At 40.4% G+C, this 13,566-nt stretch overlaps 1 protein-coding gene across 4 annotated transcripts in view; it reads right to left on the bottom strand.

Moving 5' to 3' along the window:
* Positions 1–1,680: 1,680 nt before the first annotated feature.
* The window catches only part of LOC119963074 (cytokine-dependent hematopoietic cell linker), a 177,595-nt gene continuing 165,709 nt past the window's right edge, over positions 1,681–13,566 (bottom strand). For all 4 annotated transcript variants that reach the window (XM_038791642.1, XM_038791643.1, XM_038791644.1 and 1 more), the window contains 3 exons: positions 12,239–12,316; positions 11,784–11,939; positions 1,681–4,751 (listed from right to left, as the gene is read on the bottom strand). In XM_038791642.1, coding sequence (XP_038647570.1) covers positions 4,623–4,751; positions 11,784–11,939; positions 12,239–12,316 — 363 coding nt within the window. In that variant the 3' untranslated portion in view covers positions 1,681–4,622. The remainder of the gene's footprint in view (positions 4,752–11,783; positions 11,940–12,238; positions 12,317–13,566) is intronic.

Here is a 13,566-nt window from a genome sequence, read left to right as displayed (position 1 = left end):
AAATCACCAACATTAATTGCAATATCTTTCTTAAAAGCTCCCATTATTTCTGGATTTATACTCTGACCTACAGTATAGCTACTTTTAGGGAGCCTATAAACTACTGCACCTGTGAGCTTCTTCCTTTGTTATTTCTTATATCTGCCCAAACTAATCCTACATTTTGTTCTTCTGAACCAAGATCATTTCTCACTACTGTACTGATCTCAGACTTTACTAACAGAGCTACACCTGCTCCTATTGTTTCTTCTGTCGTTCTGAAATGTCAAATACCCTTGAATAGTCAGACTCCAGCTTTGGTCACCTTGCAAGTACATCTCTGTAATGGTAATTATATCATACTTATTTATTTCTGTTGCTGCTATTAATTCTTCCATCTTGCTTTGAATGCTGCTAATATTCAGATAAAGAGCTTTTAATTCTGTCTTTTTATCATTTTCCCAACTTTGACTTTATTTGCTGGTGCATGCTTATATTTGTACACGCTCTTCTTCTCATCCCCCGGTTATCCTTACCCGCATTGCTACCCTGTGCAGTTGTTTCCTCCTTTCTTTCAGACTTGCTCATGTGAACCCTCTTCCCCATTGTTTCGTTTAAAGCCATGCCGGCCGACCTTCAAGATACATGTCACGTTCGCTTACCTTTAATGCAAAAGTGAAGCCTGCTTGGTTCTCACGATCTCACTCCAATAGGTTCACAGGGGGAGAGGGCAATGCACTTACCAGGTATAGACTTCACCCTGTTCCTTTGTGCCGCCTGCATCTTTGTGAGAACAGAAAATCTAACCTCGCACATGTAGGTTGTCTTGAAGGGCAATAGCAACAAAATGTTTGTTTTACTCACCACTGGATAGTCCTGGGAAATGTTACTCCAGCCTCATGGGATTTTGGTGTGTTTTAATGTGCTGTCACAGGTCAGGTACAGCTGTGTACTCATTTGGAGTCAGCTGTAAGTTAAAACTGACTCTGGGCTCTCAACCTCAATAGAGATTTTTCACCCACCACTTCTCTCTCAAAGTTTGGAACTTCTCCTCTCATTTGCCAGTACTTCCCTGAATATAACCCACACAGGCTTTGCTTCCTTATTTGCATTGGCACAACTGACAAAACCATAGGTCAAGAAATCATCTTTATACTGCTTTGTTCCTGACTAAAGTTTCTTCATTGTAGGCTGTTAACCAGAGGCCCTGGAGCTCCGTACAGAGCTAACACCAGCATTTCTCTGCCCCGCCGTGGATTCTCCTGAGACAGTTCTCTCAAGCAGATCACATATGGGATCCTGGCCAGTAGATACACTGTCTATATGTGTCTCTGGCCGTCTTTTTCTTAACAAAATGATCCAGCTTCACAGTCCTTTTGCCTTGCTTGCCAGAAGCTTTAAAATGGAAGAAACCGCTTCATGATTTGGCACCAAAAGCACAGGGTGCTTGATATTAAGTGGGCGTGCAAGGCACGTGACTTGCTCACTGCTGCTGCTTATGTTTAGGCACACAGCCTAATTTTGTTCTCATTTGAAAGCCGCCATTCTCAATTTAAATGCTGCTAACATAGAACATGGTAACATGTTGGCCGCTTCTGCAATCGTTCAGCGACCAATTGCTCGGCGACCCTCCCGACACCCACCCAGACAGGTCGTGACCCACACTTTGAAAAACCTTGCTATATAATAAGGAGCCACAAGTGTTTTTTATATCTCATTTATGTAGGATTATGCACGAGTAGGGTCCCATACAACATTAGGCAGAATAGATAAATCAAATAAGTTAACAGAATATGATACAATGAAGAATACATTTCTTTTTTAAAAACTGAACAATGTTTTAATGATTTACTTCAAAAGATTATACGTTGAAACTTTCAACCTTGAGGTGTAAATTGGCCAATATTGTATCAGCTAAATTTGACCTCGATGGCAAGGAAATTCTGTCAGGGTGCATTATGAGCATTTGATCCAATATGGCTTTCTAATGCACCACCATCAGAACTTGAGAGGCTAAAGGCTGGACATTAGCCTGAACCTGACCACTCCAGCTCCTGATTTTGTCCTGGGGTTCCTGAAGCATTAAGGGTGCAGAGATACTGTCTGGTCCAAATATATTTACCGATGTATGAAATGGTAAGGTTGGTTGGGTTGGAGTCGAGGCTCCCTATGTCATAGCTTTTGTATTTGTTTCACTCAAGGGGAACTGGAGTTTCAATGGATCACACATCTGCATCCTTTATGGATCTGGGAATATATGTATAGGTAGGTTTTGAATCTAGCAATCTCAGTGTGAAAATGAACAATCGATCGAGCATCAATTCTGTTTGAGGATGGGAGTTCAAAACTTCTATCACCGTTTGCATAAAAAAATGTTACCTAATTTAATTCCTGAATATCTGGCTCTAATTTCTAGACTACGCTCACTGGTGCCAGACTCCCAAGCTAGTGGAAATGATTTCTCCCAATTTACCCAATCTGTTCCCCTTAGGGGCTCACAAACTTTGACCCAATCACCCTTTAACCTCTAAGTTCCACGGTATACAACCCTATACTATGTTCAATCTCGCTATGTGGTTTCACTTTTGCAGTCCAGGTACAATGCCAGTAATCTATACTGCACTCACTCCAAGTCCAAAACATCCTTTGTAAGGTGTGGTGCCCAGCACTGTCCTTCATGTGTGGTGGAACCAAGACTTTGTACAGTTGAAACATATTTTCTATCCCTTTGTATTCTACTTCTCTATGACTTTCAGCATTCCTTTATGATTATTTTCTGTATTTGTTCACAACATTTTAATAACTATATGGATCTCCAATTTTCTTTCCATCTGCACTGATTTCTAGCTTTTCACCATTTTTAAAGTATCTGCTTCTATCCTTTTTAGGCCCAAAGCATATGGCATCATACTTGTCTACACTGAAATTCCTTGGTCATTATTTTTCCCATTTACTTAATCTATCAATATATCTTTATATTTTTATACTTGCTTTTGTAGCCATTTAAAATGGCCACCTGCAAAGGACTATGGGAATTGTGGTCAATTTGGGACACAGACAGGTACACAGCCTCTGTGTATTGTGCAAAGAAACCAGAGCTGGTAAGAAACTCCCAGTTCATTAAAGATCGGTCACCATTTTTCCCAAGACAATAGCATTCGCATTAAGGACCATCAATGATAGCAGGCTAACTGGTGCCAACCCCCTTATTTGGAAAGGCCTAGCTGCCTGGGACAATGATAGCTGGGACCCGCCCAGCCATCGAGGTATCTGCCCTCTAATTGGCTAAGATCGATGAGGGTGATCGAAATCCTATCAATCCATTGGACCTGGAGTAAGGACCGCCCAAAAGGGTGCGAGAGAGACGAAGGATAAAAAGCCCTGCACACTAGGGATCGGTCTCTTTTGGGACCGGCCTGTGCGCGACTAACTGTAGCAGAACAACCAAGTTCAAGGACCCGTGACCATTTCCTGAAGGACGAACCCAACTGAGACGAACCCAACAATGTCCAACTGACCACATGGACCCGGATAAAGGTCTTATCTCGCATAATGCCAGTCACTCAAAGTTAAGTAAAGATCATCTTAGTTATTAGGTTTCGTTTAGTATGGAGCCGCGTGTATTATTGCGTAGAGATACAAGTCCTGTGTTATTAATGAACTGTGTTTTTGAGCTAACATACTGGTTGTGTGGTCATTTGATCAATAGAAGAAACAGCCTTTGGTTCACCTAAAAGGTAAAATGGCAACACTTTCAATACTGCCTATCTGTCATTAGCAAATTTGGATATGTGGCTTTCTCTCCCATCATTTGAGCCGTTAGTGAATACAGTGGATACTGGATGCCCCAACACAGATCCTGGCAGGACACCACTAGTACCGACAATTAGAGTACCCGTACATTTCCCTAAAACTCAAAGCTGGAATTTTCAGTCAGAACTGACAGGTGTGTTTCTATGATGCACTGGCACCTGCCTCCTATGAAACTTTGGCAGGGCCAGTGTTGCATCCTGATACTTAGATTGGTATGCAGGCTGCTTTTCAGACTGTGTAATTATAGATGTATTTGGTATATATACTTTCTAAGCAGGTTGTTTCGTCATTTCAAGATATCACAAATAAAGAGTGCCATCTTCTCACCATGTAATGAATTATACTGCCTGGTGCTTTTGCTGGATTATGCTGTTTTTGATGTTAGTTATGTTTGTCGACTAGTATTTTCACACTCAACAGTGATAGGTGAGCAAATAAGTCAAATTTTCTAGAAAAGTTGAATTTCTTTGTTGTACCATTGTCCATGAAAGTGAGAAATATACAACTATATAAAAACATACAGTTAACAATCCCAACTGAAATAGCATGATTAACAGAAACAGCTGAAAGTTGTATTTCTACATTTTGTAAGAAAACATAATATCATATCTCCTTTTCTTGCAAATATATTTTTCTGGTTATTATCATTATCTTAAGTGACAACTAACAGTATCATCTGAACAAGTAACCATTAGAAATTATTAGAAAAGTACAATAGAAAGGATTTTTAGCGTGTACATATTTACATTAGAAATAAATTAGTGCTGTTTTAGATATCCAACGTAAATATGAGAAGATTAAAGTCTTTAACATGTGACATTATCAACCTGTCAGTGCAGTGTCACTGGTACGGTTAGGATACATTGTTCCATTTGGCTTCCTGATTGGTCTCTTCGATCAATTAATCGCAAAGGAATATTTTTGTGGATTTCTATGATATCAGGCACTGAATAAAATATCTGTGGAGGGGGGAAAGATAGACACTATTATCAAAATGTCATGGAAGATCACAAGTGGAGAGGCATAATACTTTTGGGTTCAGTTGTAATTTTCTCTGAAAACGTCCTTAAATTGTAAAGAGCGAGAAAGTGGCTGCTACTTTGATTATGTAAAAACAAATTGGACCGGATTCTCCAGCCTCCCAACTGCCAGTTTCCCACTGGTGGGAGGCAGCGAGTGTTCGCTGGCGGCACGATTCTCTCCTCCCATTTAAGTTCCCATTTAAGCAAGATTCTCTGGACCCGCCGGGAAACCCGTGGGCGGGTTTGCGCTGCCGGCGGGTCCAGAGAATCCTGCCGCCAGCAAATGGTTCGGGTATTCTGACCATTATCTTATCTGTCAATTTTGCTTCGTAAAAGCAAGCAATTGATATCTGTACAACATTGCTGTGATCAAAACGAATTGCTTTGTAGTTGGAATGGCTGGTATTTGCTGCCTATATCTGGTTACCCCTGAGAAGATGGTGGTGAGCCACTTGCTTAAACTGCTGCAGTCCCCATGATGTCGGCATAACCAGAGTGCTGCTGGTCAGGGACATTTTCTTGGTGTGATCCCATTTTAATGTCCCAGACTTTGCATAATTCCGAAGAGTAGGTTTGGTGGGGTAAGAAATTTGTTGAGCCTTCAGCTGCTGAGGGGCAAGTACATGGAACATAGAACATACAGTGCAGAAGGAGGCCATTCGGCCCATCGAGTCTTCACTGACCCACTTAAGCCCTCACTTCCGCCCTATCCCGGTAACCCAATAACCCCTCCTAACCTTTTGGTCACTAAGGGCAATTTATCATGGCCAATCCACCTAACCTGCACGTCTTTGAACTGTGGGAGGAAACCGGAGCACCCGGAGGAAACCCACGCAGACACGGGGAAAGTGTGCAGACTCCGCAGGGACCCAGCAGGGAATCGAACCTGGGACCCTGGCGCTGTGAAGCCACAGTGCTATCCAGTTGTGCTACCGTGCTGCCCAAGGAGCAGTGAGGAGCAGTGAGGCTGTGCATGGTGGCAAGTGTTTAAACTGCAGAAAAAGGTGCACCTCCCTTTTCACAGCCTGCTTTTGCAGCAGGAATTGGGCCTGAAAGATGTCTGTTCGGCCAGGCCCACCATTAGATAAAAAGCATGGATTTAAGAAGGCCTTGAAGCTATTAGTGCTCAGTCTGAGGTGTGCCAGGGGCTCTCGGCCCCAAAATCTCACCTTGATCCCAGATCGTGAAGCACATTCCTAATGTTTTGACAGTGACAGTGAAGGAACAATGTTTCCAAATCTGGATGGTGTGAAACTTGGAGGGGGATCTTACTTGGGGTGGTGTTATGCCCTTGTTTGTCTGTGTGACAGAAGACTTGGGTATGGTGTTGTCATCAGAATATAAGAAATAGGAGCAGGAGTAACCCACACTGTGAATTGAGCCTGCTCCATTAGTCAATACAACCATAGCTGGTCTTCGACTCCAGCTCCCCTTTTCCACCCAGTCCCCATATTCCTTGATTCCCTGAGGGACCAAAATCTGTCTATCTCAGCCTTAAATAGATTCAATAATAAAGCATTCACAATCCCTTGGTACAAAGAATTTCAAAGACTCACACCCCTTTGAGTGTATCATTTTCCCCTCATCTCAGTCCTGAATGATTTGACCCATATCCTAAGGTTATGTTAGAAATTCCCCAGCCAGTGGAAACAAACTCTCAGTTTTCATCCTGTCAAGCCCCTATCGAATCTTGAATGTTTCAAGTCGATCACTCTCATCCTTCTGAACTCCAGAGAATATGGATCCAATTTACTCAGCTTCTCATCAAAGGATGCCGTTCTCATCTCTGGGACCAATTTCATGAACCTTTACCTACTCCCTCCAATGCAAGTATATGCTTCCTTAGGTGACCAAATCTGCACACAGTATTCCAGGTGTGGTCCCACCAAGATGCTGTACAATTGTAGCAGGATGTCTTTATTCTTGCACTTTGAACCCCTTCCATTAAAGGCCAACATGTCATTTGCTTTTATAATTGCGTGATGTACCTGCACGCTAACTTTGTGTTCTTTGTACCAGTACATCCACATCTTCCTGTACATCAACATAAGTAAATTTCACACCTCTTCTTTTTAATATATATTTTGAAACATTTTTCTAATTAAGGGGAAATTTAGTGGCCAATCCACCTACCCTGCATGACCTTGAGTTGTGGGTGTGAGACCCACGCAGACACGGGAGAATGTATAAACTCCAGAATGTGCAAACTCCAAAAAAGATTTCACCCCTCCTAAAAATATTATGGTTTCCTAGCCTTACTACAAAAGTCAGTAACCTCACACTCTCCCACATAATATGCCACCTTGTTTCTCATTCACTTCATCTGACTTTACTTCTTTGTAGTCCTCCTTACAACTCTTCCCACCTAGCTTTATATAATCAGAATACTTAGATACCTTACTCTCTGTCTCTTCATCTAAGTCAGCAGTATAGATTGTGAATAGCTGAGGCCCCAGTACTGATCCTTACAGCACTACACTATTTAAAGCCTGTCAACTTGAAAATGCCTCATTTATCCCTTCTCCATGTTAAACAATCCCTTTTCCATGCGAAAAAATTACCCCCACCTCCATGCGCCCCTATCTTGCATGTTAACCTTTTGTATGGCACCTCATCTTTTGAAAATCCAAGTATACTACATCTACTTGTTTCCCTTTGTCTACCCTACAGATTAACTTCTTAGAAAAGTAATACATTTGCAAAATGCAATTTCCCTTTGATAAAAACATTTTGACTTTGTCTGATCAGAATGTGATTTTCTCAGTGCATTATTAATAATTGCTTAAGAATAGATTCCAGTACTTTTCTGACTACTGGTATTAGGCAAACCAGCCTGATTACTGTTTACTGTCCCCCTCCTTTCTTGAACAGCGGTGCTACATTTGCAACTTTCAAGGTGGACTGTAATTCCCAAAGTGCTTGTAACTACTGATTTAAATGAACATTTCAAATTAAATTGTCCTAGAGTTTCCAACCTGTTGCATGGGTTTTATTGATACAATTTGCCCCAAATTGGTGAAACCAGCACAAAAGATTGCAGAATTTCAAGTGCAAATTATGTTTGGTGCAAATCGATTTTGGCCTAGTTCAAAGTCCATTCTGCTTGAAGTCCGCTTGCCCACAACATGGCCATGTGCCCAGATCAAATTAATCTTCATTGTGTATTTCAGTTAACTGCATTCAATTGGAGGCCTTGGAAGATGCTTTTAAGATTAAGCTGCTTTCGAGATGGAAGGACATGTATGTTTGAAAGGCTTTTGAATATAATTTTTCTTTATAACTGAAGAGATTGTCTATTATAACACAAAGTAACTAACAAAGGATCTACATATTTTTCAAAATCATTTTCTGTTATTTAAAATCTGGTGGTTGACTCGACACTCAAATTAAAAAAATTTATTTATTGAGATAACCATTTTCAGCCATATTAATCAAAGTATATCAAGTTACCAATCTTAAGGGTAAAAATTAGTATTTTATAAAACAAAGCTTTTTGAAAAAAATTACACCCTTAAACATTGTTTAACGACACTGATTCATGGCAGATTTGACATTCTCTGTGGGCAAATAATATTGTGCAGAAACCATTTCTCAAAGCCCGGATTTACAATCGGATTTAAAGCACAAACGTTGCTCCAATAATTTAATTTCAAAAACACAACTGAATTTTGTTGCATTATTTAGGCAGAGTAAATGCACATTTCATGAGGTGATGAAGAGCCCAAATTGTTGCAGAATATTGCACGTGCAAAACAATTTTTAAAAAATCAGGAATTGTAAATAGTTCAATGTGGTGACCTTGCTTCCTCATGCTCTGTGCTCATGTTGCACTTGTTTTTACATGAACCAAATTGAACTACATTGTTGACATATTTAGCAGCTGCACTGGCATCTTGAACTCGGGAGCTTTGTAAAATCTGAATCTTCGTAGTGTCACATAGAGCTTGTTGCTTAGCAACACCTTCAGCTATTTCTCAATGTTTTGTTCCAAATGAGCAACATTGGACATTGGTTCTTTAAAAATGACATCAAGAGTGAATGTCACCTGGTGATCTGACAATCTCGTTTGATGCTCGCAAAGGATAGTGGTTGAATGCAAACTCAAAAAAGGTGAGATCCAAGGTGAATTCAGGCCCCATGTAAGTGGAGTACAAAAATAAGTGCCCCTGTAAGTAAATGCTCAATGAAACTGATTTGGCAACAAAAATGTAACCCCATAATTATTTCTTGCTGTCAATATATTGAGGCAAATTTAGAAACTGTTGAAAAACAGGCCCTTTGTCTCCTGATGAAGAAGAAGTCTCCTTGGGCCTGTATTTCCTTTGCATGGAATCAGAACAATAGTAATATTGTTTGATCCCGGGAAGAGGAGCTATGGGGAAAAAAAGCTAATTAATTTTGTATGAAACACTACTGGTTAAATAATAACCATATGGCCCAGGAACTATGCAATCAATATCTGCACTGCCAGCAAACAATAATTTGGATAATGTAATTATGATATGCTAAAAAAGGCGCCTCTCTCTTACTTTGTGTCTGCACAAATAAGCAATTATTGTGCATAGCTACTGCTTTATTAGGAATTTTCTGCCAAATGCAAGCGATTGATTATATAAATTCAGCTACTGTGTTGGAACTTTAATGCTGCACTTATACTTCTACCAGCTTGTATTAACATTTCCTTCATGATGTAATAGCAATGTGGATACCGTAAATCATTCTCTCTCTTCAGGTTTGTCTCTCTCTTGAATCTACTGGCTCCTCAAAGAAACAACTTTTGACCCCAAGGTCATCTCATCCACATCCTTCCTTTCCTAAATCCTTGAACATCCTGTCATCTCACAAATTCATTCCCATCTTTCCCAAAATTCTATGCTTGAATCCCTTCAATCAAGTTTCCACATCTATCACAGAACCAAAATAACTTTTTTCAAAGTCACAAATGACATCCAATGTAACTGTGAAAAAGGTACACTTTTCCTCCTCGTCCTTCTCAACTTGTCTGCAGCCTTTGACACAGTGGACCACACCATCCTCCTCCAATGCCTCTTGACTGTCATCAAGCTGATTAGGAATCCTCTCACCTTGCTCCAATCTTATCTATCTAGTCATAACCAGAGATTTATTTGCAACAATTTTTCTTTCTGCTCTTGCACTATTACCTCTGGTATTGACCAAGGATTCATCCTTTTCCCCTCTTATTTTTAAATTACATGCTGTTGCTTGATGATATCACGCAAAGGCAAGGCATTAGTTTTCATATGTGGACATCCAGCTCTACCTCGCCACTATCCCGCTCAACTCCTCCACTGTTGCTAAATTATCAGGATGCTTATCCAACATCCAGTACTGGATGAGCAAAAGTTTCCTCCAATTAAATATTGGGAAGGTTATAACTATTGTTTTCAGACCTTTATCCAAACTTCAGTCTCTAACTACTGACACCATCCCTCTCCCTGCCAAAAGTTTGAGATTAAGCCAGTCTATTCACAACCTTGGTGTCACGTTTGATCCAGAGATGAGTAGATAATTCACTCAAGCCTTAGGAGAACCGTGAAGGCAATTCCCAGAGATAGAGATTTATAGAAGGGAAGCAGAGGAGAAGGAGACACGCACATCCTCACACATACACACGCACACCCTCACACACACATACAAATAAATTGAGAAAAACACACATACAAGGAAAAGTGAGAACTGAATAGAAAAATTCTACATGCTTTATGTTTATAATCAGGGTCATTTTGTATGAATGAGCTGGAAAGGAAATGTGGTCTTAAAAATATAAAACTAAAATAAAATTTATTTTTGCAGCAGAAATTTAAGATTGTGCTGCAAAGTCTTCATTGTGAACATTTTGTTGACTTGCTAGGCTGTCCGCAATATGAATAGTTTAAAAAAAAATTATGTACCCAATTTTTAAATTCTAATTAAGGGGTAATTTAGCATGGCCAATCCACCTACACTGCACATCTTTTTTGGGTTGTGGGGGTGAGACCCATGAAGACACGGGGAGAATGTGCAAACTCCACACGGGCAGTGACCCAGGGCTAGGATCGAGCCGAGTCCTCGGCGGCGTGAGGCAGCACTGCGCCACCGTGCTGCCGCCAATATGAATAGTTAACAGCATGTTTATTGATTTGTTAAAGCTGACAGAGACAAATAACACAGTGATTTTGCTTGATTTCCCCTTATTTTACATGCTTTCTAAAGATAGAACTATAAAAAGAATCTGCTCCAAAACAATCCACCATCTCTGCATCATGATGATTATGGCTACTGCATTTTACTTCATATTAATTAACATATTAAAATGACATGACCCAAAGTATAGAAGTGACATAGACTTTCACTATGGAAGGAAAAGGGACACTTGCATAGTTCATTTCAACCTACTCAATCTTACAATGTTTACTGGATTGCCAGGCCATTGATCCAGGATAATCTGCTTTAAAATACTTAATTATTTTATATAAAGGAAAACAGGTAGAATATTTTTGTTCCATGGCGCTGAGGACCCTGGCTCGATCCCGGCTCCGGGTCACTGTCTGTGTGGAATTTGCACATTTCCCCGTGTTTGCGTGGGTCTCACCCCCACAACCCAAAGATGTGCCGGGTAGATGGATTGGCCATGCTAAATTGTCCCTTTATTGGGAAAAAAAAGAATTGAGTAATCTAAATTTATTTTAAAATATATTTTTGTTGCTTGCCATCGTCTCAAATTTGTGTAGTTTTAAAGTAATTTTCATTGCTTCTGTCTCTTTGAGATTTACACCATTTCACAAAAGGACCAAAACACAGATCTTTTAGGATTATGTTTCATATGCATTTACATTTTGCATTCAAACTTTTTTAAATTTGCAAAGTATGTTCAAATAGCTTTAGAAAAACTTGGTCTACTGAGAGCAGCAAAAGTGGTACATTTATATTCGACAGAAGACTGAAGCAATGCAATAGCAGAAAACTTACATCATGTCCTCTGAGCCCACTCCCCAAAGCATACTGTTTAGTGTCCTCTTGATATCGTATTTGAATGCTGTACACTTTAAATCTGTAATATACCAGCAACACGTAAGGCTTATCGGGGATTCCTTTGGAACTATCTCTCACCAGGAAAGCACCGTTCTAAATGAAGTGAAAACAAACTGTCATTGAATCAGCAGTAAAGTCTCAATGTATGCCTCTGGCTCGTTATATAGTGAATACAGTTTCCAGAAATAACTTTCATAATAGAATAAAGATCTAGAAAAAATACAAACACAACATCATATTGGATAAGCAAATGAGAACTTTGATGACTTCTAAATAATTGCCAGAGATGAGAAGATATTTGATTTCAATAAGAATGTGACATTGACTTATCAAATGCTTGCAGCAAAATGTCTCCATTGGAATTATTTTGTAAATTTAATAGAATTGATTACCTTATTTTTTATCCTTAAAGCCTCCTCTGCTTTATAGCGGTCACAAGCACCAACGTACCATATATTTCCTTCTAAATCCTGAAAGATTTTCATAATGTAAATAATGGGAAGTACTTTGCAACAGGGTGTAACATTTGAAATTATCTTTTGCTGCTTTGTTCTCAGCAGCTGAGCTTTGATTCACCCTAAATCTGTCCCACAATTGACTTTGTACTAACCAAATTATAGTCACAGCTTGACACTGGCATAAATCAGTCCCACCACACATTTAGGATACACACCTGTGCAGGCTCAACACTGACTGAATCCTGACTGATCACCCTCCTTCCTGAATGCCCCATTCCGCTCTGCAGCATTGCTCTGTATGATTAACTATGCCATTTAATTAGGATATCATTCTTTTCCATCCTCTCCTGAAGGCCTCAATTTAAGTTGGGTTTGGTTGCTTTAGTCCTCAACTGTCCCATTCTAGTTGCCATTCTTTATTGCGTTGTAAATCCTGGGCTGCCACCCAGTTGTGGAGGTTACAACTCGACCCCTGCTCGTCCCACATCCACACACACAATGCGATGTGGGACACTGCACAGCGATTGTTACTGGGAGTCCTATGTGATTCTACCAGGAGCACTGAAATGAATGAGCTGTATCCCTATTTCTAGGGATGGAACCTTTCTGCTCTGTATTCATCATTACCTACCCACAGGTACATTTACTTTCCAGTCATTAGTTAGCGCACACACTGCAGAGCCAGTTTGACAAAATCAGGTTCACATGGAGAGAAACTGCATGCGTGTGTCCCAACTTGTCCTTCCAATAATTAATTTCACATACAGATAGATTAATTACTGAACGTACTGGAGTAACAACTCTTCACTCACATCGGCCAGAATCTTACATTGCCCAACCGACGGGTTTGTAGGTGGGAGTTGAGCATAAAATCTGTCGGATGGGCTTCCCGCTGGGTTCCTGCCCACCCTGACCTCTCTGCAATTTTACACTGGGGTGGACGAGGCCCTGGATGACACAACACCCTTGCCCCAATTGAAGTCCTTAAGTGGCCAATTAATTAAAACATTTTTTTTTTAAATTTAGAGTACCCAATTATATTTTCCAATTAAGGGGCAATTTAGCATGGCCAATCCACCTATCCTGCACATCTTTGGGTTGTGGGGGTGAAACCCACGCAAACACGGGGAGAATGTGCAAACTCCTCACGGACAGTGACCCAGAGCTGGGATCGAAACCGGGTCCTCAGCGCCATAGACAGCAATGCTAACCACTGTGCCACTGTGCTGCCCAAGTGGCCAATAATTGACCACTCATGGGCC

This window comes from Scyliorhinus canicula, chromosome 3 (genome assembly GCF_902713615.1).
Source record: "Scyliorhinus canicula chromosome 3, sScyCan1.1, whole genome shotgun sequence".
In the NCBI taxonomy this organism is placed as follows: Eukaryota; Metazoa; Chordata; class Chondrichthyes; order Carcharhiniformes; family Scyliorhinidae; genus Scyliorhinus; species Scyliorhinus canicula.
Note: the sequence above shows the minus strand (reverse complement) of the source record. Positions and strands in the feature narration are given on the sequence as shown.